Source organism: Ammospiza nelsoni, chromosome 10 (assembly GCF_027579445.1).
Source record: "Ammospiza nelsoni isolate bAmmNel1 chromosome 10, bAmmNel1.pri, whole genome shotgun sequence".
NCBI lineage: Eukaryota > Metazoa > Chordata > Aves > Passeriformes > Passerellidae > Ammospiza > Ammospiza nelsoni.
The window spans coordinates 23,737,236-23,763,384 of NC_080642.1; the positions used below are offsets into that span (position 1 = coordinate 23,737,236).

General features: G+C 42.2%; 1 protein-coding gene across 2 annotated transcripts in view; it reads left to right on the top strand.

The window, feature by feature from the left end:
- Positions 1-26,149, top strand: part of LOC132077535 (glypican-5-like) — a 369,893-nt gene that overhangs the window by 106,495 nt on the left and 237,249 nt on the right. Inside the window, exons 4-6 of one of the 2 annotated variants that reach the window (XM_059479307.1) lie at positions 19,061-19,191; positions 23,443-23,502; positions 25,116-25,241. In XM_059479307.1, coding sequence (XP_059335290.1) covers positions 19,061-19,191; positions 23,443-23,502; positions 25,116-25,241 — 317 coding nt within the window. The remainder of the gene's footprint in view (positions 1-19,060; positions 19,192-23,442; positions 23,503-25,115; positions 25,242-26,149) is intronic. The other variant, XM_059479308.1, reaches the window with a different exon arrangement.

A 26,149-nucleotide genomic window follows, 5' to 3' on the forward strand; every position in this document is an offset into this window, starting at 1 on the left:
TAAAATAATAAATCAGCCTTCTGAGAACAGGAAGTCAAATTCTCATCTCTCACCTCGTCCTGGGGACCTCACATCACCACAGTTTGGGGTTTTATTAGAGGGATGGAGACCTTAAAGATCATCTTGTTCCAACCCCCTGCCATGGGCAGGGACACCTTGCACTATCCCAGGTTGCTCCAAGCCCCGTTCATCCCAGGTGTCTGCACCTGATCTGGCTATATGAGTTGGGATTGATAAAACTCCAGAGTTTCAGATTTCTCTTTTCCACCCATTAAGCATGAATTTCACTGCTCAGCCTTCCCTGACACCCTGATCTGCTGAAGGACCTGCTGGCCTCTGACTGCCACAAGGCCCAGCTCTCAAGGGTCACAAAATATGAATGCTTTGGGTTGGAAGAGACCTTAAAGCTCATCTTGTTCCAACCCCTGCCATGGGCAGGGACACCCTGCACTATCCCAGATTGCTCCAAGCCCTGTTCAGCCTGGCCTGGGACACTTCCAGGGATGGGGCAGCCACAGCTTCTCTGGGCACCCTGTGCCAGGGACTCATCTGAAGAATTTCTTCTAATATCCAATCTGAACTTATTCTCTGCCAGTTTGAAAGCCTTCCTGTGAGGGAAGGTTGAGAGAACTGGGATTGTTGAGCCTGGAGAAGGGATCAGGGTGAGCTCATTGTGCCCTTCCTGCAGGAAAGGGGGACAGGGACTTTTTACAAGAGCCTGGAGGGACAGGACAGGGAGGAATGGCTTCAAACTGGCAGAGAGTAACTTCAGATTGGGTATTAGGAAAATTTCCTCCCTGTGAGGGTGGTGAGCCCTGGCACAGGGTGCCCAGAGAAGCTGTGGCTGCCCCATCCCTGGAAGTGTCCCAGGCCAGGCTGGATGGGGATTGGAACAACCTGGGATAGTGCAGGGTGTCCCTGCCATGGCAGGGGTGGAACAAGATGAGCTTTAAGGTCCCTTCCAACCCAAAGCATTCATGGTTTTGTGAGGCCAGCAGGTCCTTCAGCAAGGCAGGGTGTCAGGGAAGGCTGAGGAGTGAAACTCATGCTAATGGGTGGAAAAGAGAAATCTGGAATTCTGGAGTTTTATCAGTCCCAACTGCGGCCAGATCAGGTGCAGACACTTGGGATGAACAGGACTTAGAGCAACCTGGCATAGTGCAGGGTGTCCCTGCCATGGCAGGGGTGGAACAAGATGAGCTTTAAGGTCTCTTCCAACCCAAAGCATTCATATTTTGTGACCCTTGAGAGCTGGGCCTTGTGGCAGTCAGAGGCCAGCAGGTCCTTCAGCAGATCAGGGTGTCAGGGAAGGCTGAGCAGTGAAATTCATACTTAATGGGTGGAATAGAGAAATCTGAAATTGTGGAGTGTTATCAGTTCCAAGTCCTGTGGCCAGATCAGGTGCAGACATTTGGGATTGTGAGGGGGTAGGCAGCTGTTGGACCTGCAGGATTCACTCCTGAGGTTTACACACAAATAAAACTCCATTTCTTCTCTTGTCCTCTGTGTGCCATGCCTGTCATGGAACAACTTTATGAGTAACTTGGTTACCCAAAACCCTTGAGAGTTACTCCTGCAGAAAGCAATGAAAGCTTATCTTTGTGCTGGGAGGCATTTTCAGGAGTGGAGCATGTGGACTCTATTGGGTTTTGATTTTTTTTTCCCCAGGACATGTGGAATTCTTTTCCTACTGTCTCCATTTGATGGCATTTCAGATTTATGGATAGATTCTAAAAATTATCTTCTACTCTTTAGCTATGGTTAATATTGCCTTGTTTTGGCAGTGGTTATGGGCTGATTTTAGGCTGAAGAAAACATCTGGCTTTTCACTCTAAAGTGTTTTGTGAGACATGTACATGCTACAAGGAGATTAAAACAAAGTGAGAAAGGTTTTTATAGGAATGGCTTTTTTAGGATGTGGGTTATTTTTTAAGATATTCAGGTTTTAAAGGTAAATGAATATGGGATACAAAACTGCTTTTTGACTACTGTGAAATTAATTTTTCAAGTTTTTGCTGTCATCCTGCCAAGTGCAAAGGAAACAATACATACACATGGTTTATAGTTTTATCAACAAAACCATGGCAAGTCTGAAAGTTATTCAATTCACAGTGCTGCAGAACACTGTTTTTTGTGTCTCTTGAATTTCCACAGAACCTTGTAGATTTGGGGATAGAGGGGTCAGATTTCCAAATAGATGGTATTTCAAAGTTGATTTGATTAGGGCATTTCCACTGTGACATGGATATCTTTTGTTGGGTAATTCAGTCACAAGTGGAAGTGAATTCTATACATCTTGTTAATTTTGCCCTCTGGCTTGCTGTGCTGGACTAAGTCTTTTTCATATGTTTATTAATAGAGGTGATTTCTTCTCCTCTGTCTCTTTCATCTGTATTATATTTTTTAAATGGAACAAATCTTTTTCATATAGGAAAATTCCACTTAGGAATCCATCTTGTTTTGCTCTTCACATTAACTCCTAGAAAAATTAATTAGCTGTCTTTTTTTCCATATGATTATTTGACTTTGAGGGTTGCCATCAGAGCAGTAGGGGGTACTTCATGAACCTTAATGCCTGTGTTTCTCTTAGGCCCTGTTACACACAGAATTGCAGCTACCAGAGTGAATAAATTTATTTGGTGGTGTAATCCTTCACCAATGGAAATAGCAGTGGTTCTGAGTCGTCAGGCAAACATTTATAAAATTAGATTGGCTTAACTGGATGCCAGCAGTAGCTACTGTACTGTGCTTCACAGTGGAGTTGAATATACAGAATGCCAGTGAAGTTTGAAAATCTAAAAGAAAATAGCCAAAAGCAGCACGTGTTCAGATGAGGAATTTGGTCATGCATGTTTTCCAGCAGCTGTTTTTATTTTAGGTTTAATTTAAAATACATTCAGCTTAATTCCATGTTCAGAATCATCAAAGCCTACCAAAAATCCTCAGATTTTCTTTCACAGAGATCATTATCAAGTTCTGAGCAATTGTATGTTTATTACTTTCATATTTTGCATTTCTGGGGTTTTGTGTACTACCCAAGGGCATGGTCTAGCTCAAAGAATAACAGGAATCAGCATGCTTTTCATTTACCCTTTTTCATTATTACAGGCATTCTATATTAAGGCCTGTTTTAGTAACAAGCCAGTTTTACTTTTTAACCTCCCATGTGTTTTATTAGGTTGCTGAGATTTTAATTTTTTATTTTTAATGGTTATGAAAAGAAAATGAGTTCAGTCTTCATTCCCATTCATGCTATTGCAGACAAGACAATTTTATATAAAGGTAGCAAAAAATGTCTGCTACAAGCACTGCCCAAATTACATTTCTTATATTAAGTAATCTCAACCCAAGACATCTGAGATTTGGGCTGAAACATCTGGAATTCAGGAGAGTTTTCTCTCCCTCATAGTTCAGTTTTCTCTCTCTGTCTCATTCTGGTGACAGGTTTTGTCATGTCTGGTTTTGCCAATCAGAAAAAAGTGGGACTAGCATCTTTTTACAGTTTTTGCTTAGGGAAACAAATATCAGCCTGCTGTTTGCTGGTGTTTGTTAAACTGTGGCTGAAGGGTTTGAATCAGCTGCTTGCCGTAGACAAGTTATTATTCCATTTATCCTGGATGTATATTGAGTAGTGAAAGTGGTTGTATTTACAGGACTCTCAAGATGCTTTCAGCAGATTTTAATAACCAGTTCCAATTCGCACAAAACCAGGCCAAACAGGCTACAAGATTGTACAAGTAAGTGTTTTGTCTGGATCTAATCACGTTGTCTTGCAAAAGTCTAAAATTGAAAATAAAATTGTAACTATGGTAGATTGTGTGGTAATTAACTGACCCCAGGTATGTATCTATTCCCCAGCTTTAATTTTGTTTCTCCAACCAAATGATGACTTTTATTCTCACTGCTCTACCACGTTCTTGCTTCAAGAGCTTGCTCCTAAACAAGACCTTCAGTTCTATCCCAGTAGAGGCTGAAAATTTAGCATTTGAAAATTTAACGTATTGGAGAATATACCCCAGGCAAGATCAAAACCTTGATGGATATTTTAAGGGATTTTTGTTGTCATCCCACTTAAATGAGGAGGCCTCATGAGAGGATGAAAGCTGAGTGAGCTTTGGGCACCAGGCTGTGAGGATGTATTAAAAGGACCAGTTGTCACTGTCACATTTTCTGGAAAAATCCCTTTGCCAGGATTTCTTCTCCTGGAAAGCTGTGAAGCCTCAGAGAAAAATGAAAACAATAATTATCTGGTTGCTTCCCCTGTGTTTTGCTGCTTTGGAATGTGGTTGGAGATTGTGTATCCAACAGGTGAATGTTTGATTGGTTTCATGTGAATTGTCTTAACTTAATGACCAATCACAGCCATCTGTGTCAGACTCTGGAGAGAGTAATGAATTTTAATTAGTATCTTGTTAAGCCTTCTGTCTGCATCCTTTCTCTATTATTTCGTACAGTTTTAGTATAACATTCTTTAATATAATATAAGTACATAAAATAATAAATTAGCCTTCTAAGAACATGGAGTCAGATTCTCAATTCCTCCTTCATCCATGGGACCCTGAAAATACCACAACCAGTGGCTTCATTTAGCTTCAGTTTGAGCCAGTAGTGCCCAAGAGGCTGGAGAAAAAGGGAAATTAAACTCTTCTCCGCTGCTCTGAAAGAAGTAAAGAAATAGAGGTTATTAATGAAAAATCCAGTGCATGTTTTGAAAAGCAGTTGAGCACAGACCACATAGCTGAAATCAACAGCTTCCAGTTCCTGTTTTGGGCAAGTGAAGCAGTGAATGAAACGAGTTTGCATATTCGGGGCAGTTTAATTACAGCCCTGGACAATAAGCTGGGTTGCAGTGGTGGCTGCCAACTGCTGTTGCTGTGCTGGGCTGCTGGGTGGTCTGGGCCATGAGCTGGGAGCATCGTGCCTGGGTTGTCTGCACATTCACTCTGCAGGGCAGCCCTGGGCCCAGTGCGTGTTTGTGAGACCAGCTCTGCAGATCTGTGGCCCAAATCCACAAGTTAGAGACAGGCAAGTGTCTAAACATGCAGGCAGCTTGCCAAAGCTGTGCCGCTCAGAATCTGATTTAATTGTCAAAGAAGGAAATTGGTTGTCAGGAGTTGGTCAGTTCCAGGCCTGCCTATGTGGTTTCTTCTCAGAGCTTTTGTTAATCTCACTGCTTTAGCGTCCTTGTCTGAGAAATGGTGATAAAAATACAAAGTCGCTGCCTGCCTTGAGGTGAGGGCTGTAAGGTGGGAAGGGTGCAGTGTTGATAAATGCCATTAAAGACTGGAAGTGAACAGAGTATTCCCAGAAGTGTAGTGGTCTCATGGTGCATGGCATTGTGCTGGGAGTGCTGCACTGTGGTGTCTGCTAGGCAGACAAGTCTTGGCAGGGAACTTTCACTGTGCTTTTAGATGTCAGGGCCCAGAGCATCCCTCTGGCTCTCCTGAGCAGCCCAGACCCCTGTCAGGGGGCTCAGAGACCCTGGCACACAGCCCAAAATGCCCCTGTGAGTTTGATTATGACCCGTGGAGCAAGTTACCAACCTTAGATGAAGATCTGCAAGCCATGACAAATTAAATAGAATAGTAATGAAGTTACCATGGGGTAGAAAAGTAGATTTCAGGATTTCTGGTATGGGGGTTCAGGAGGCAAGATGGAGGGATCTGGGCATGTCCAGCCTTTCTCCTTCTTCTTCTTGGCCTCCATCTTCTGCTGTGATGGTGGCACTGACAGATTGGTTTAGAGTAGAAGCTCACTGTCTAACACAGGTGATAGGCATTGGAAAGTAATTGTAAACATTGTACAGGTAGTTTTTAGTATAAAGCCATAACACTGCCCTGGGGGCAGGCAGAGTGCCTGGAACTGTCCTGCTGGACGGACCTCAGCTGGGCAGGAGAAAGAATTTTATAGATGACATACAATAAACAACCTTGAGACCGAGAAATGAAGATCCCTGACTCCTTCTTCAAGCACTGGGCTGGGAAAAGAGACTTTGGAACTCTTCTCAGGGTCACTCTGACAAGCTAAAGATCCTGACATATAGATAGTGTTTTGTTTAATTTTTTTATTTTTTTTTTATTATTGTACATGAGCTTTCTGAATTTAGCTAAGTTATTTTCCCCTCTGCAGTTCAGATTGCTTTTTCTTCTCTTTGGAAGTGCTTAGCACTGGCGCTGAACAACAGCAATTTGACTGCACCAAATTCCCTTTGGTCTGGGGAGTTCTCTTGCCTCCAGCTTTTATCTGGTATTTTATCCTGATGCAAACTCAGGATATATATGTATATATATCCTGACACACACACTCAGTGTGCTGTAAGGAAGGGCAGCCCTGTGTGCCTTCCAGAGGTAGGAAACAAAATCACTGAATCCTAATATTCCACTGTTGATTTCAACAGGGGTAGGGTGAATCTTTAGAAAATTACTTAATCATGGGAGAAAATTTAGAGGTTTGTGGATACTTCTGTACCTTTTGTTGTCTTCTGCTTTGGGTGCTTGCTTGGTTTGCGTCCCTTCCTGAGATTTCTTGTGCTGCAATTAAGGACCCACACATTCAGCAGGAACATCCAGATTTTAAATTCCCTGCTCTTAAATGTCTTTTGGAATGTCATCTAGTCCAACCTCCATGCTCCATGCTGTATGTGAATGCTCAGGACTGGACACAGTTCTGGGGTGGCACTGCCAGTGCTGGAGAGAAGGGAAGATCATCACTTGTAAAATACTCTGGCTACTTTTAGCCTTCACCTGTAGGGCTGGCTCAGTTAAGGTTTTCTGATCCCCAATCCAGTGCCCTTTTGGGACATCTTTTCCATGCAAATTCAGGTTCTGTGCTGAGGACCCAGATTTTCTGTCAGTTTTCTGTGTGCATTCAGTGGGCTGAATGTTCCACACACGTTCACTGTGCTGCTTTTGATGTGATCTGATGCCTGATGTGCAGCTTTACTGCATGGTTGATAAAGCACGATTTATTCTTGACAATGTTGCTGGCATTAATTCTGCCTGTAGTCAGAGCTGGTAACTCTTTTCCAGCCAGTCACTGGTGAAAGGTTTATATGAAGTGAATGCAATTACTGATATTAGAATGACTGTAACTTACTGTTGACTCCACTCTATGTCCCTTTTTGAATTTGTCTCTCTTTCAGAAAGACATAACATCGTAAAAGGAGACTTTTTTTGGATTATGATGTGTTTTTAATAGTAATAATGTGAATTTTTCACTACCTTCCAGCTCAAAAACGTCCAGTCTGACTTCCGTCATGTTCGTTGAGATTGTATAGAAAGTCTGAGGAATCTCAAGTTAAAAGAACGGCTATTTTTTGTTTGCTCTTGTTGCAGAACTTCATCAGAAATGGCCCAGAGAGGTACATGAATGCATCTCACAAATGTCAATGTGACATCAGTGAGGAAATCATTCCTAGGCTTGTGAATAATGACAAAACTCCTTGTCTGTCTATAAAAATACATAAAATGGTTTAAAGTAAATCCTTCTGTTGATTTTGTTTTAAGAAAGCATGAATCACAAATAAGCTTCAGAATTAAAAAGGCCTGACAACCATAAATTAGGAGCTGTAGTCTTGGATGCTGCTCTAAGCACCTTTATTCCTTATTTCCAGGCTGGTCTGTGCTCCAGCACAGATCTGGCACAGTGGGGCCATTCCTGCACCTGAGCACAGCCAGGATGAATCCTGCAGAGCAGGCAGGCTCAGAATTTTCTTGGGAGTATGTTTCCTTTATTTAACAAGTGGTTTATAAGTTCAAAACAAGATGCCCTCACTAGTAAATTTGTTGTTGTCTTGCTGGAAAGATCTCTGTTCTGATATCCAAAGATACAGTCTGAAAAGTCTGATCTGAGCTTTAGACTTAAACTTGCAGATTTGGTATCCTCAGAGGTTTTAGCTGCAGAAATGCTCAGCCAGTGAAGTGACTTGACTGGTTTAATAGTCCAAACAGACCCACATTCTTATTAATCACTGTAGTTGTCCTGGTTTAGGGCAAATTTGGGAGAAAACCTCCAAAGGGGGCCCCTCCAGAAAGCAAACTCACCAACCGGGTGGGGAAGGATTCCTAGGAGAGAAGTGGAGAGAACCTGTTTATTTAACAGGCACAGCACCCTCAACACACAAAATGAACAATACCAGATGACAGCACTCTGTCACTGCTCTGAAAAAGATGACAAATTCAGAAAGTCTCTCGGGGGGTGGTTGCTCTGTTCTCAGTCCCTCCTGTGCTGGGGCAGCTGCTGCAGCCACAAGGTGCAAACTCTCCGTGTTCCCAGTTCCCAGTCCAGAGCAGGTTTGAGCAGGTCCCAAAAAGGGGAAGGAGAAACAGTCCAGGGAAAAATCAGACTGCTTAGCTACACTAACTAATGAGCAGAAGCATGAGCAAGAGCAAGAGCAACAGCAAAGCAAAAAGCAAAAGCAGCACCATGCACTGCCCTGTCTGTGTGTCCTGCCAGCCGTGGGGGAGCGGCTGAGGCAAAACCAAAACAAAACTTTCACTCTTCAGAGCCAGTCCTGAAGGCACAGAACATGATATCCAGCATAAACAGAACACACAAATGGGGATACAAACATCATAAAGTCACCCTAGGACTTTAATGAATGCTCAGAGCATCCATCTTTTCCCCACGTGTACAAGGGCAATCTGCCTGCCACACACATTTAGAAATCAGAAGCCTGGTGGTGCAGGTGAGGCTCAGGTGTCACAGACATCTTTTATGGAAAATCCTTTCCTAAGGATCTTTTCTCCTGAGAAGCTGGGAGGCCTCAGGAACAAAATGTAAACAATGGTTATCTGCTGCTGTGGAATGCAACAGGTGCATCTGGGATTGGTCTGATGTGGTTGTTTCTAATTAATGGCCAATCACAGTCAGCTGCCTCAGATTCTCAGACATAAGCTTTTGTTACCATTCTTCTTCTTGCTTGCTAGACTTCTGATGAAATCCTTTCTTCTATTCTTTTAGTATAGTTTTAATATATCATTTACTTTTAATATAATATATATAATAAAATAATAAATCAAGCCTTCTGAAACATGGAGTCAGATCCTCATCTCTTCCGTCTTCCTGTGACCCCTGTGAACACCATCACACCAAGATGTGATGATTCAGGCCCCCAGGGGTGGCTGCAGGTTTTCCCTTGTGCAGGGTCCCGCTCCTCTTTGCTGGTGAACCTCCTGAGGCCCTAAGGCAAAGGAGCACAAAAGTGGCTGTTTTGATACCCACTGTAAGCAAAACACCTCTGTGGTATTTTTGGGTCTCCAGGAGGAAGAAGGAAAAATTTGACTCCATGTTTTTAGAAGGTTAATTTATTATTATATTATATCATATAGTATCATTAAAACTATACTAAAATATAGAGAAAAAATACCTACAGAAAGCTTAACAAGATACTAATTAAAAGCTCATAACCTTTCAGAACCTCAACACAGCTGGCTGTGATTAGTCATTAAGTTAAAACAATTCACATGTTAAATAAACAATCTCCAACTACATTCCAAAGCAGCAAAACACCAAAGAAGCAAACAAAATTATATTATTTTCATTTTTCTCTGAAGCTTCTCAGCTTCCCAGGAGAAGAAATCCTGGCAAAAGGATTTTTCAGAAAATATGACAGTGACACACCTCTACTGCATGAGGAGTGATTTCCTTGGGAGACAGGAGAGAAGTCTGAGAATTTGCTTATAAATTTGATGTACTTGTCTCAATGTGAAAAATGTCTTCTAAGTATTTTTATAAAAGAGTGGCTGCTGCTGCCCTGATAATTGTGCTGCCTAAATTGCTACAGGTAGTTACTGAATTCTTCAGAGTCATCTAAAGTCACTTATTTGTGCTCAGGAAAAAAGGCGTGGGAGAATATGTTTGACAGCAACTGTCAGCAAATAGGGGTGTAAATGGTAATTGAAATTATATATCTCATGTAAAAAGAATTGAATGTGTTTATCAGTCTTTTCTAATTGTTATATTAGTTAAATGCAAAATGGAAGATTATTCATTCTCTGTAGATGTTGACATTATTTTTGACATGTTGATTTAATGATTGCATAAACTTACAGTATTATTTTGTCTAAGAGGACAATGTGAAAGTATATAATGACCTTCTGACTTCCTACATATTTTTGTTAGGCAGCTTCCATAATGTTGTTTGGAGAAAGCCCAGGCATTTTGCCTGTCCAATGAAATGCTTACAGTAATGATGAACAGAAAATAATAATCACAGAAGGATTTCAAATATCTGCTGGAAATTGGTGATTTTTTCTGCTCTTGATAGCTATTTTGGCAAATGTTTTCAGGGTGGATTTATAAGTGCTCTTATAAATACATGGGAGAGGCATGACTTCATGTATCTTAAATGCTGGTTTACATTTGCACCATCCACCATTCCTAAGAGGAATGCTCTTATCCCTCTTTCATGCATATGTATATATGTAATAACCAATATTTGTTATATGTATTATAACATATTTAATTATCCCCTGAACATACTCAGATGTCAGTTTAAAATAGCAGAAGCAGTTTATCACAAGGGATTTGGTGTAAACTCTTTCACTTAGAGAATGTTTCCCTCATTTATTTTCCTGAAACTTGGTTCTTAGGATATCTCTACCTGCAGAGAAAGGGGAGATTTTGATCAGGAGCTGTCAGACCTGTAAGTCTGACATCTGTTTTTGCTCTGTTTTGCTGTTTCTTGCCTTCTTTTGGATATCCTCTATAATGCCAGCCACTAATGAAAACTGCTAAGAAGCAATTCTGCTTGCATTCTGTAAAGCCTGGAGACAAAACACTTCCCTGAGAGCTGTCTGTTGTACCAAAGAACCTGTTAGGATGTTTGTTTTGTATGTCTGGGCTTGTGCCTGAATGCCTGAGCGGTGATGGCCACCTACAAAAGTGTGTTAACCAGGAAATGAAGCTGAATTGCAGGTTCAGAGAGCTGTGTGACTGAGTTTCCCACAGATCAAATCTGGCTCAGGTTCCTGGTAATTCACTGCAAATTGTTATTTGTTCATAGATGAGAAATGGGTGTCAGTCACCTCAGCCAGTTATTTGAAATCATCATTGCTGCAATTCTGGTGTAATTACAACTGCAATAAGTATGGCTGCAGGAACATGAGACTCCAGATGGCTCAGACTAAGGGTCTGTCCTACCCAGTTGTCTTTGGCAATGCCAAAAGAAGGTGCCAGAAGAGGGAGAAACACTCTCTCTCTCAGTAACCTCCTTTGCATGTTGATCCTTGATGTCCTGGGCCATCCTGTGAATTCTGCTGAACAAAGGGGACTGACTGTGCTGGGGTGGGGATTAAACTGGCTGCATTAGGGAAAAGGGGGCTGGAAAGGGATCTTGTCGTGGGGAGCTCTTGGGCATCATCAGCAGGCCAGGTATTCCTCAACATGGCCAAAATTAATTTGAGAAAACCATGGCTCATCTATAGGTACTAGAAGTATGGCACAGTCATTTTTGACTAAAGATGTGTAGAGAGGTACGTGAGCCTAAGGAATGATGGGAATTTTTGGAATTGTCTGAACCCCGGGTATGATCCCTGCTGCCTGTCAGCCCTGCCCTGCAGCTCTCACTGACTGGGCCGGGCTCAAAGTGAGCCTGAGCAGTCCAGGGTCTGGGTTTGAACAGACAGGGGTCTGCTAGGGAAGGCAGGAGCCTCCCCTGAAATGGGAAGTGCAAACCCCCTCCCTCTGAATTATTATAATTTTGAAATTAAAGGGCTCTCAGGCAAAGATATGAGAATAGGAATAACAGTTCTTTACTAGGAAAATTAAAACAAAAATGCAGTAACGCAAACCAACCTTGTCAGAGTGAGAGCAGTCCCTGCCCCCTGTGTGCCAGGGAGGTGTCCCAGCCCCATGCCAGGGGGGCTCAGCCCTCCTGCAGTGCCAGCTGTGGCTCTGCTGCAGCAGGGATCCTGCACAAGGGGGGAGTTTTCCTCTGCAGCTCCAGGGCTGCTGCAGATGGGCCTGGGCTCCCTCTGGCCATGCAGGGCAGCAGAAAGCTGCTCCTCTGGCAGTGCAGGGGGCAAAGGCTGCTGTGCTGTGCCAGGCCCAGATTGGATCCAGGCAGGAATGCTTGGCTCCTCCCCTGGGCGGAGCATCTCCCCATGGGATGCTGGCATTGGATCAGCCCTGCAGGGACACTCAGTGGCCATGGACAGCAGAGATCTCCTGCAGGGAGGGTTGGCTGGGGGAGAGAGAAAGAAAAAACTGCCCCAGCTCTGACAGGTGGGGATAGAATACACACGCCCAGCTGTACCTTTCAGCCTTGTACTTGGTTATTGAACCTTTGTAAAACAAACTGGGAAGAGTTTTTCTTTGTTACATTTTAAGCTTGTAGTGATAAAAGAAATTCCAGGAATATTTGGATAATTGCTTTCCCTTAACAATGGGTATAAATAGTAAACACAATACAAGGCAATATCATTTCGATATACTGTAATTAATTTGAGAAATGATTAAAAGAAAATTTGAATAAAATATTTTAATTGATTTTGTCATGCTATCTTTAAAGTCACCTAATTTTTCTGAGAGCTCCTAAAGTGGCTCACTTGGATTGGCTCCCAATGGAATTTTCTTTTCATGCTAGATTATTGTAATTAATTATAAAATTGAGCTTAACCTTTGTAGGTTGTCAATATCTAAAGACAAATGTCACAAGTAACAAAGGCCAGGGAAGATTAGTTCTGAGTCTAGGGGGGATTGTGGAGCAAAAGGGGAGATATCATTTGACCTCTCAGGTGCTGCTGGTATTTTGTTTTGGCTTTATAAATAATAACCACTTCTCTTTTCAGCTGGGTAAATATATATCCAGTTGGACTGAAAATGTTTTGAAAAAATCCTGACAAAATTACTGACTTGTGTGTGCTTAAGAGATTCTACCTTTTGAGATGCACTGTGGATAGTTTGACACGCTGAGCAGAAATGTGCAATTTTAAAAGCCAGTGAGAACAGAAAATACCAGCACTGTAATTTATGGTAAGAGTTGGTAAGATACAAACTGGGTAGAATTCTTGAAATGGTGGGCATGTAAAGTATTTATTTTACATTTTTGCAGGAATTCTTGCCTGTTCTCCCTGTGAACAAAGGCTGTGTGTGCATTCAGATGCAGCTTTGTGGCATGCCCAGCACAGGTTATCTCACCACTCTTTGTTAATGGTGTTACAGAACAACACTCCACATCCTCACCATTTTTACTTTTAGCTGGGGTAGAATTTGATTCATTTGAAAAACTGCTGCAGAATTTGTCCACTCCTTGTGCTCAGTGTTGGTACCTTATAAGATCTCTTCTGCCACAGACAGAACACACAGAACTTTATTTTTAAATTTTTTTAATATATTTTTTTAGGATTTAAGTTCTGTGGCTGAATTGTTTGGTGTCCAAGTGTGAAGTCTGACAGAAGGTTTTTCTACCCCTGAGGAATTCATAACACAATTCTCCTTGGAGAAATCTCTACCATCTAAGGGTCAGCTTCTCTAACTTCCAGATTTCAGAAGATTTATAGGAAATTAATTTAAATTGAACTATTCAGTAGATTCAAGATGAGAGAGAAGAGAATGCTTCCCTCATGAGTGAAAGCCAACATATTCCTGTAGGAAAATGAATGAATAATCCCTTAGTTTACTTATGTACTGCTGAACTCTGCTACCAGCAAAATACTCTTAATAGGAAACATATTCCAAAAGGGAGAGAATATTTTAAAAAAGACAAAATCAGAGGTTATTTGCTCTCTTGTCTGATTTTGTTCAGTAAGATAGAGGCAGTGGCAATGAGCCATGAGCCCTGACTTGCATTTTATCATATGGGCGCCCACTTGGTTTTGGAGCACTGGAAATCAATGTTTTACAGCAATACTCTGGTACCAGGTGACAGCCATCCCAAGGAGAGGATTCTGTGTTTCCAGAGTAAACTCTGGTTGATGCTTGGACAGCATAAAACCACAAGTGATATGGGTTGGTTTCTTTTCCTCTGGGTGATGGAGTGATGCAAGGACATCTCTGACCCTGAGCAGTGAGAGCATGGTTAACATGCAGGTCTGAAATCTCAGGATTTCCCCATAATTCAGCATTTCTCACACCCTCACTTCACTTTGTGGAAGCCCAGGGCACACAGGGAATATTCCTGTGTCAGCTCTGGGGTGCCCTGACCCCCAGGGCAGCACTGACTGTGACCCCCATCTATGGAGAAAGTTTCCCACACTTCAAGACAGACTGGAACCCACAAAAGTGTGCAATAGATTACAGAGAGCAGTGCAGGTGTGTCACTGGGTGAGAAATTGAGGGTTTGGGGTTTTTAGTGTGTTGTGGATGGCAGCAAGATGGAGGGCACAGGGTGCTGTCCTGGGTTTCTTCTTCAGCTTCTTCTTCCTCCTTCTCCATGGGTTTGGGTGGCATTTTGTAATTGGGCAGAAGAGTCTGCACTGTGGGCTCTGTGGGATCAGTTATTGGGTTAAAAGGGAAAATAATCCAGGTGTCAGTTCTTTATTGGATAGTTTAGTCTTAGGAGACCTTGTACCAAGAGCTTGTTGGCCATTTTGTGCCTTCTAATGAAAAGCTGCTGAACTCACAGCAGTGAGACTGTTTTACTGATAAAAAATAAACACCTGAGTGTGAACATGGAACTGCTGTCTGGAGTGCCTGCAATGCAGAGCCAGAGAAACCCACAGCTGGGACCCCCACATCAGTTCAAACTTGGCATCTGGAACCTGGATTAGACCAAACTCCAGTCCTGCTTTGGAGGGTGTTTGTGGCACTTGTGGGGCACAGCAGGGCTGGGGATGTCATTTGGCAGAGGGGATCTACAGAGCTGGGCTGGGGACAAATCCAGGCACAGAAACCTGTGGGCAAATGCTTTGTGGTGGTGTTGGGTCCCCAGGATGAGGTGAGAGATGAGAATTTGACTCCAGATTCTCAGAATGCTGATTTATTATGGTATGATATTAGAAATGCTATACTAAAACTATACTAAAGAAAGAGAAAGGAGACATCAGAAGGCTTAACAAGAATGAATTATAAAAACCTCTGACTGACTCAGAGACTCTGACACAGCTGGCTGTGATTGGTCATTAATTAAAAACAATTCACATGGAACCAATCAAAGATTCACCTGTTGGTGAGCAACCTCCAAACCACATCCCAAGCAATCATATAATTATTGTTTACATTTCTTTTCTGAGGCTTCTCAGCTTCTTGGGAGGAAAATCCTGGTGAAGGGATTTTTCAGAAAATATCACAGTAACACAAACGTGTCAGCATTTTAATAATAACAACTCAAAGCCCATCACTGAGAAAATCTTGCACTTTAAAACACTAATCTTCCCATTACAAACTCAAAGAAAATTACTGTTCTGGACTAGTGAAAAGGTCTCCTGCTTTAGAGAGATAAGATTCTCTTGGTATCCAGAAGGGCATGACATTTTTTCCCATGTTTGATTATATCAAATATATTAAATATGACCTCAGTGTTTAAGGTTACTCAAGCTGTAAGAGTTCAAGAGGATTCTGGATGAGAATTTTTCCATTTATTTTGTTAAGCCTCTGTAATAATTGTAAATAGTCATTCTTTTAAATAACAAATAGTAAGAGGTCAAAAAATGTGTATATATGATTCTGCTTTTCATTACAAAGAAGAATTCACAGCAGAAAAAAATGTAGCTAGGGCTGGAAAAACAGATATTTAAGAGGAATCATTGCTGTGTAAGAAAAAAGCTTTAATATGAATAAAAATGTTAGAATTGTGAAACATGATTGATAATTCAGAAATTAATGAGGCAGGGGGAATACCAGTTTTCAGCTGTAGATGTTCACTGTTAGAAGATGGTGCTTGAATATCATGGCAGAGAGAAGAGGAATGACATGAGGGTCCTGCCATTGATGAGGGATGATTTTCTGTCAGTTTGTAATTTAAGACTGGCAGACTTATTTAAAGTTTAAAAATCCAAGACGTGGGCTCAGTCATTCTTTATGTTGATTCCTGATTATTCCTAGTCCTACACCTTGAAATTAGGATAAGAAAAAATAACTAATTTAAAATAAAATTTAAATAAATTTAAATTTTAAATTAATTAGTGTTAAATTAGTTAATTTAAAAATTAATTAGTAATCTGACATTCCCGTCCCCATTTCCAGCTGCACTGAATTTCCTCTGGATGGTGGTTGATTGAGGAGTTCAACTTAGAATGGGAGGAAAACTCTTTGGCCCTCACTGTTAACACACAGGGAACTTGTGGCAGGAGATTTTAGATGTTGCAGTTCCAGAAAACACCTTTTTGGGTTTTTTATGGTGTGCCTCAATGCCTTTCAATTTACACAACACTACCATATTTTTTATAAATGACCCATCTGGAAGTTGAGATGGTTTTTCATACATGAGTGTTCTCATTTGTGCCATCAGCTTTGTGACTGCTCAAATCAGCTGGTAAAATCCAGGCTTTTCTGTTGGTTTATTTTGCAGAGAAATACACATGTTGGAGAGATGTGAAAATTATCCCACATTAAAAAAAATAAAATAAATGAAAAGTCAGATTTCTGTTTAACTCATTCAGAATCTGGAACAAATATGGGAACAGGGATAACCCCCAAGAGGGGCTGCTGGGACTGCCTGGCCTGGCACCAGCCGGGCTGAGAATGGCACTGTGTGACAAAAGAAGTGTAGTTTGCCCTTTTATTTAACAACTTTATTCTTAATGGAGTAGAACTGGTTAAAATTTTCCACTGAGAATTTTTTTTTTTCCCAGCAAACGTGTGGTTTTGTTTGATATGCTGGAAACTGTTACTACTGCTTAAAAAGCAAGCCCTGAAGCAGAGGTTTGGCGTAGGAAATACTGAAACCTGGGCAATCTAAAGAGTAATTTCTATAGTATCAAAAATTCCAGTCAAAACAAATTTGGTGTTTTCAGTTGGATGCTTAAACTGTTGATTCACAACAGAAATGATGACTTCAGTATCTTTGAATCTTCTATTAGGAAAAACAAGAAACTTGGGAGTTCTCCATTGGTCATGTATATGAGAGCCACATTGCTTTTGCAAACCACTCTGATTTGAGTTGGTAAAAACTGTCTCAAATGCATAGTGACAAGATGTGAGGTGTATGTAATTTGAAGACATGAACTTTAGTGCCATGATGAAATCTGAGATGGATTTTGCAGAGAGCTTTGCTGGGAATTGGGGTCTGTGTGCTGCGGGGGACCTGGGCAGCCTGGGGTGCAGGGCAGAAAGCATCCTGTGCAGGAATGTGCTCCAGCTGTGTTATACCCTCTGTCCACTCTAAAGGGTTCAGAAGGCTTTTTTGTTTGGTATTTTCATTTGCATAGAGTGTTTTTTTTTCCTTTTCATAAGTTTGGAAGGGACTGAAATGTACTATTTGATTTCCCAAAGTTGTGTTTTAAACCAGTACTGTGCTAGTCCCTGGTGAGACCAGAGCAGTGTACACAGTGCCTGGTGTTGAGTGAGGCAGCTGCTCCCACCCTGTGCTGGACACGTGTCAGGATTAATCCAGTATTTCCATCCAACTGCTGCAGTTTTAGCTTATTCACAGCATATTATACTGGGCTGGGCTGGAAATCAAACAGCTAAAGCTGGCTGTCACTGTCATGCCTACAAAACTTCCAGTTCTGCACATTGTTTGTTTTCTCAGAGGAGGATGTCTTAGCTTCACATAGTTGTGGTTCTGTGGTTCTCCTGGAATAAATGGGCTTAGGCAGAGAAAAAGTCCTGTGCTGGTGCTGACATCTGTGTGATAGTGGTGCAAAGGGACAGAAAAGTTACCTGGAGTCACCCGTGTGTTGTGGGTCCCTAGGACAAGGTGAGAGATGAGAATTGACTCCCAAGTTCTCAGAAGGCTGATTTACTATTCTATTCTATTCTATTCTATTCTATTCTATTCTATTCTATTCTATTCTATTCTATTCTATTCTATTCTATTCTAAAACTATACTAAAGAAAGAGAAAGGAGACATCAGAAGGCTGAAAAAGAGTGAATAATAAAAACCCGTGACTGACTCAGAGTCCAACACAGCTGGACTGCGATTGGTCATTAATTAAAAACAATTCACATGCTGGGTAAACAATTCTCCAAATCACATTCCAGAGCAGGAAAACAGGGAGAAGCTGAGGCTTCTGATCTTGCCAGGAGAAGAAATCCTGGCAAAGGGATTTTTCAGAAAATACCATGGTGACACCTGTGGGTGAAACACTCAGCAGACTTGAGGGTTCTAGGGCTGCAGGAAAGGACACAAATCAGTCAGAGTCCATCTCACCCTGGCTGGTTGCTGTGGGACCTTGAGGAAGGGGCACCAAGCCCAGGGCTGTGTGGGATGGTGGATTCTGTGATTCAGGTCATTGGTGGTACCATGCCCAGAGCAGGATTCCCTCTGTGGTCTCTTTGTGTTTGCTCGGGGATTTAAGTGTGGGTAAAACATCACAGGATAAATCACATCTGTGTATTAGAAAGGGAAGGGACTTGTCTTCCTCCTGTCACTTAAAGCTGTTACAGCAAATAAATGTGTCAGGATACATGAGCAATGTCAGATCCACAGTGCAGAAAGGATAAACACCAGCTTGTTTTCTCCTGGGCTGATACTGAATCCCTGGAGGAGCCTTCAGGAGGGGCAGTGAGGACTGAGAGATGTTACATGGTCTGGTTACAGGCTGGAAGAATTGGTTATCTGCTGATTACAAGCCCTTCAAACTCTGGATAGACTCTGCTTTTCATGCATGAGGCAGATATTCCACCAAAATCCGTGTACCTTTGAGCTCCAGGTATGTTTCTAAATCAAAGTTTAGTTTGCCAATACTTCACCAGTCACCACTTCAGCCCTTCCGAGTGTGCTGCTGTGCAAGTAGCCACTGGGAAATACATGACTGCTGACTTTCTGCTGTTCTTTGCCCTGCCATGGAATTTGCTCCTTCTTTTGCAAGGCACTTGTTCCCAGCTGCTTGAAGGAAGAATCCTTTCACAATATCTTGTGCAGTGAACACAGACTGCAGGGAATGGACTTTTGTGGGGTTGGAAATCTTTTCTTTTCACTCACATCCTGTTTCACTTTGCCTCCCTTTCTCACAGGTTGATAAAGTGTGTGGACAGCCCAAGCAGCAAGAAGGGAACCTGTCATCAGCCAGTATTGTGCCAGTGAAGGACGTGACTGGAACCCAGACCTTTGTGATGGCCCACACCAGCCTCAACAACAGGAGAAGGTAACCCTGGGCTGCAATTGCTTTGAAACAAACCCTCAGCTCGTCATTTGGGCTATTCTTGGCACTGCTCAAGGCAAAGCCCCAGCTCTGTCACCTCCTCTGTGTGTTCTCCAGCCACAGTCACACAGGGGACACTGTGGGTCACATTGTGGGTCTGTCCAAGAAAGGCCAGGCTTGGTATCCTTGCTTAACAACAAAGTGTTTGTTATTTCCAGAATCTTTCAGTGAAAATGGTGAAAGCTTTTCCTCAACAAAGTCTGGGGAAACTGATTTCCACAGCTGAGTCTAAAGTGCTTCAAATGTACCTGCCCAGGTCTGTAAGGACATGAGCTTACCCAGGGGCAGAAGGGGGAAGGAGGAAGGGGTTGGAAAGGAAAAATTCATTGCCCTGACACCAAGTCAGTGCCTGATTGCCCTGGACTGGGCAGGAGTGATAAAATCCTTTGGGATCTCCTTGATTTGTTGTATAACAAAGATCTGAAAGAGTTTTTTAGGCTTCTTGTGACCTTCTTGGCTCCTGTTCTTCATGTGAGACACCCACAGCTGAGCACTGCCACTGGCCTGGACAGGATTGTCCCTGCTCCCACATCTCCTGAGTTCTTCTCTCACTTCACCTTGTGTAGCTCCTTCTGTACATTCTAGGGGAGGATTTTTCCACAATCCCACTCACAATACATGAGTAGATGTCAGAGCAAGCTGCCCATAAACTCCCAGTGCCTGTCTGTGGCTGGTCCTTTGTCCTCTGTAAGAGCAGAGTTAATCTGGAACAAACCCCATCAGGGGAGTTGTGCTGGGTTTACCTCTGTCCAAAAGCAGCATTAAACTGCCCAGGCAGCCTGTGTGTATCTCTGTTGGGTAAGTGGATGACTTGAGCAATGTTAAAATTGTAAAATGTTAACATTTCCACAGTCTGCGTTCTGGTGTTTCAGTTGTGAACACGAGATTTTTATCCATTTCTGGCTTAATTCTTAGCGTGCATGAATGGAACAAAGATTGTTTTAAAAGATAAAAGTAATAACAGCAAGCAAAGTGTTTTGAGTGATAGTGATAATTTTTTATTCTTTTGTAATTGAAAGGCAAGCCATGACAGTTTGTGCTAGTGCTTGGAGTTAATCAATTTTTACCATGCAGATCAGAAAAAGGGAGCATTACAGATATTAAATTAATAACTTCAGCAACAAAAATCCAAAGAACAGTTGTAGTACAATTATTCAAATAGGCTTTTAACAGCACAGAGCCCTGGGCCATCTTCTGTGTAGCTCACTGACTTGGCTGGGGCTTAACACTGGCAGCCCAAAAGCCAGAACTGCCAACCTTTCAACAGGTGATCTCTTAAAAAGTTGCAGATTTGTGTCTTCAATGGCATGAAAGCTGCTCTTTCTCAGCTGATGATCTGCTTGCTCCCCTTCCTCACCATCCAGAATTATTGGTATATTGACCTTTTAAAATGGAAGGCTTGTAGATGGAAAAGAAAATATTGTGCTCTGAATTAGAAAGTTTGCTAGAATTGGTCTGAAAATTAATTTATCCAAAACATCTAAACTAAGTCCCTGATTATATAATTAGCATGAGAAATTACTGAATTACAGTGTTGATAGGTATTGTGGAGAGCCTGTGCACCAAAAATGAATTATGGAAATATGCCATAAATAGCAAGAAGTGGAAAATCTGAAGCTATTCTCCACAACTTCCTATAAAACACATTGCCTGAAGCTTGTACTTCTGCTTCTTGGAAACAATTGTGAAACCATAGAGTGAAAGACACAGTGGTTGGCAGCATCACTGTGTTGTTCATTCTCCATCATTTAATCACATATGACATCAATAAAAAATCAATTTAAGGTAATAAAAATCTGTAATACATGGGTTAAATAATTTCTGCAGTGGGTTGTGTAAAATGCACTTGGAGTGACAGAAAATTGCTACAGGGGAACCAGATGAAGAGTAATTACATGAATCTCTTGTGAGGCCCCTCCTCCTGGTGGTGATGAGAAAGGGAGAGCAGTAATGTCATCTGCAAGGTCACCCTGGCCCTGCTGAGTCTGTCTGTAGGTCTGGCTGAGGGACATCCTTCCAAATGATCCTGTAATTCCAGGGCTGGCTGGCACTGACTGCAGCCTTTTAGGGTAAGGAGGAAAAAGAAAGGATGAGGCAGCACTCCCCAAGTGAACAGAAAAGCTGTGGCTCCTTCCCTTGTGTGTCAGAGCATTCCTGAGCTCAGAAAGAACCTCTGTGGAGGAGAAACCACAACCAAGTGGCCTCTCCTGTGTAGTACAGAACCTGCTCAAGGTGCCCTCAGAACCCCAGTGCCAGACAGCTGCAGATGGGTGTTTGCTCCAGGGGTGCTGGGTCTCTGGGAACAATCAGGATCCTTTTCCTGGAGCTGGAGAACCTCTGGTTTCAGCTGTGGAGCAGAGCCAGGGCTGCTGATGCAGGACAAGTGAGGTTCTTCCATGGTGTCCCTTGGCCCGAGCTGTTCTTCATTGGGATCTGTTTGGGGTCTGGCTGCAGCCAGCCCTCCTCACCCTTCACTCTGCTGCAGGGTCTGCACACAGCAACTGGATCCTCTTTTGCAGCAGTTGAAGCCTTTTCTTCTCCTCTGACTCTCAAGAGTTCCTGGGAGATTTCCCATCTCTCTTGATTTTACTCTGCATTCCATTCCTGCATATTTTTTGTTATGCATCACTTAGGTGTCAGGGACAATAATGAAAGAAGCTGAAACTTGAATAAATGTTGCATGATCTTGCAAGAAACCATTTCCTGTGATTAAACTGGCAAGCATAAAATTGATTATTATTTTTTTTACCATTACACAATTGTAGTCAGGGATTAACTGAAACTGGCAGCGTTGCTGCTGGAGTCATTTTTTTAATGTGGAGGTTACTATAACATGTAATAGAGATGACAAGAAAATTGAAACCATATGATGGTGCAGGGAATGGAAATGGCATGTAGAGAATCTCAGTAAATTGGAATGTTATTGCTGAATTCAGCACAAAGAGCTGTTCTGGCCAGGGTCTGGTCTCCCAGCAAAGCTGAATACCTGCCTTTAGCATCTCTGCTCCATGGGACATTTCAAACCACTAAACACTGCTTACAGAGCTGTATATCAAACATCTTCAACAAAGAACTACAACATTTTAGGTCCCTGACTAGAGAAAGAAGGCTTTGAAATTTTATTTTGTTGGGATTTCTGTATGCCATGAATTTGCAGATCTTTTAAATCAACAGTTTAGGAATTCCTTTGGGAATGTTTAGAGTCAATGATATCTATTTCATTTAAAATAAACTGTCTGTTGGGTCAGACATCACATGATTTTATTAACATTTGAGTAATAAAGTGCTAGTACAAACCAGATTATTAATGTCAGATGCACACGAACCACTGGCCAGGGCTGAAGTTTCAGTTGATACAGATTTTCCCTGTTACAAATTTTCATTTGTTTTTTTGAGTGGCTGTGTTGGAATTCCTGCAGGCAGGTGCCACTCCCCTGGTGGCCAGGGCAGGTCCCTGCTGTCCTGTGGCCACTCCTGCCATCAGTGCCAGGGCTGTGATGGCAGAGCTGCATCCTCTGTGTGTCCTCAGGCTGCTGTCTCCACTAAAAACACGAAATAATCACCAGGGTTATTGCCACAGTTCTTCCTCCACGGTAACCTGAAAGTCTGTGTCTCCAGTTTTGCAGAGTTGGGTGGTTTTTTCAGTGGTGGAATCCCAGAACAGCAGAAAATACCTGTGTTTATATTATTTATTAACAGGCAGTAAATTGCTCATTGTACCAGAACATGAATGCTACTGGTTTGTATCCCCCTCCCCATGGTTCCCATCCTAAACTGTTTGCCACTGTTTTCTTGTACAGCTTCATGTATTTACAACCCTTCCATTTGGTATCAGTTACACTTAATTTAAGTACCACTGAATTTATTTTCAGCTTTCTGCTGCGTGCACTGCATTTGTAATTCTGCTCTTACTTGGAAATGATTGTGACAAATAGTCTCTGTTGTACTTCTTTTCCAGTATAATTCAATTGACATTTTTGATTGCATGTATACTTGGCAAAAGTCTCATGATAATTTTCCTCCTTATTTATTTTCTTATAATGTCCTGTGCATGTGCTTGATGACCTTTCCTTCAAATAATTTTTGCTTTTCTCTTTTGTTTTTCATTTCTTTTCCTCATTTGCCTGAATTCCTGCTTCTCCCCTACTCCCCAACCTCTCCTGATTGATGCCTATTCTCCCTGGCCTATTCCAGTTCTCTGCCTCTGAAAGCTTCAAAGAATGACAAATCAAGAAGTTTGAAAAAAATCTCTCGGTAAGAATGGAAACAAGGTGACATCCTTTGTTGTTGTCTCTACACCTAGCTCACCTCCAGCTGTAATCTGGGAGCTGGAACCCTTTTGATTTTTTACATTGTGGGGCACTGGGAAACTCTACATTTTCCCCCCTAGTGTGTTCAGTTTTATAATGATGAAAAGTAAATATTTTCACTCAGTAAGACCGGGAGAATTCTGCATTTGCTAAGACCCTGCTTTGAAATATCAGAGCCCCACTCTGCTGAGGAGGCAAAGGAGTTTAAACCTCTAGGGGTGAGCTGAGTAAGGCAAGCTTCAGGCTCCTAAGAGGGTGCTGGTTTCCTCTTTCAAAGAAGACTCTGATTTAGAACCTGTAAAATCTTTGGCATCTGTGCTTCCTCTTGGAACTGATCCTCTTAGATTGTTCTGGCTGGGCCTGGCTTTACTCTAGGAATACTCAGAGCTCACATTTGTAAGTATGGTACTCAAGAGGTAGAAATGTTGATTACCTCTTTGTAAGCCCCTAAATTCCTGCTTTTTTCTTTGCTTTAAATCCGAGCTTTCCTGCTCTATTAGGCTCAGTTAGTTTCTTAGGAGCATGAGACGACTGATTTATCTAGAGCAGGATTTCATCACAGAAGGTAAATGGGATGGTTAAACACTTTTGAGATGGTATAAAGAAGGTATAAAGATAGCTGTGGGGAGAGATGGCAGGAATAGATATTTCCCAGTGGGGCTGGATGTTGTTTGAAGCACCTGCTGCTGCTGAGGAGAGATAAATCCTGGTTAGAGACTCAGCCTGCTTTGTGCTGAGCTCCATCCAGCTGTACTCAGGCTCCTCTCCAGTGTTTGAAACCCTGCAAACCAGGAGAGATAAATCCTGCCTGCTTTGTGCTGAGCTCCATCCAGCTGTACCCAGGCTCCTCTCCAGTGTTTGAAACCCTGCAAACCAGGAGAGATAAATCCTGCCTGCTTTGTGCTGAGCTCCATCCAGCTGTACCCAGGCTCCTCTCCAGTGTTTGAAACCCTGCAAACCAGGAGGAATCCTTTGGGCTCCCCAGGGCAGCTCTGAGACAGGCACAGAGCTCAGGGATGGCTCCAGCTCAGTCTGGGTCCTGAACCTTGTAACACACCAAACAGGAGCTTCTAAAGCAGTGCAGCAGGTAATTCCTCATGGGGCTGAATTAACATTTGTTATTTTAGTTTGTTTTTATGGCTGCCTCAGCCAGGTATATGTTATAGGTATAATCAGGTTATGAAAGAGGCAGCAGTTTGCCCTCAAGGCATTTTTCCATACACACTGTCTGTACTGGCCATGCCTTTTATGATGATGTTTTCTCAGTGTTTTTTAATCTGTTTACAAAGAGTAGGTGTAGCCTTTTTTCAGATTTCGTGAGAGACACGTTAACACCATGTGTTAAAAGCACCCTTTAGGTGAGTAATTATCTGTATTGACACCAGACTAAGTGAAACTGGATTATCTATAAGGAGTAAAAATACACTAGAAGTAGAAATTAATTCAGATTAGATATTTTCTAAAGCCTTGATGTGATTGAGGGTTGGGCTGGCAGGGGGTTTAACGGAGTGCTGAGTTTGCTGTTGTGTTGTTAAATGTGCTCTTCCTGCCTTGCAGAGAGTTCATCAGTTACATGAAGAGGTCCAGAACCTTTTATGCCTCCATAGCAGAAAGGCTTTGTGATGGAGACCTGGTGATGAGAGACAGCTCAACATGCTGGAATGGAGAGGATGTTGTGGAAAGGTAAAGTTCTCAGCAAAAATTTGCTGGCATGCTGTAGTGGTTTTGGTTCACCAATGAGAGATTTCACCAATTTTTACATTTCCCAGCCAATGCAACAATGACTGTGGTGGCTTCAGTGCTGGCCAATCACTTCCTGCTGGAGACAGGATTAGGAGAAAGGCAAAGAAGGCTCAAAACTTTAAAAGGGTATGAAGAAAATTTTATTAACAGCTGTTGGGACCCAGGACAATCCTCTGTCTGCCCTGGGTGATTCAAGGCCCTGGCAGGGGGCTCAGAGACCCTGGCACAGAGTCAAAAACACCTGTGCCTTTGATTTTAGCCCATGGAAACAATCACCAACTTTGTGTGAAGGTCTACAAGTCACAAGAGTTTGAGTAGAATGATAGTTAATTTGTCACAGGGTGAAAAAGTAGAATTGTGGAGTTTTAGAAGGGGGGTTCAAGAGGCAAGATGGAGGAATCTGGGTGTGTCCTGTCCTTCTTCTCCTTCTTCTTGTCCTGCATCTTCTGCTGTGATGGTGACAAATAGCAAAAAAAAAAAAAACAAAAAAAAAAAACACCAAAAAAAAAAAAAAAAAACCCACACACAAAAAACCACCAACAAAAAAAAAAGTAGTAAGAATCAAAACTTCAGAACACTTCTCCCCCCTCCACAACTTCCCTAAATTCCTCCCATGCAAAACCAGGACAAATGGTGAAAAAAGGTCTCTTCACATCCTTCTGATGGTTCAGCAGCATTCTAAGGCATTGTTGGAGGTGCTCTGCAGAGTGAAAAGACCTTTCCAGTTTCCCAGCTAGTTTTTTTCCCCTCTGTATTTTATCAGTGCCTTTCCCATCACCCTTCAGACTCTAAACTGGAATACACACTTGCATTTCCATGAGCTAAACTTGTTGCTGTCATTTCTTTTA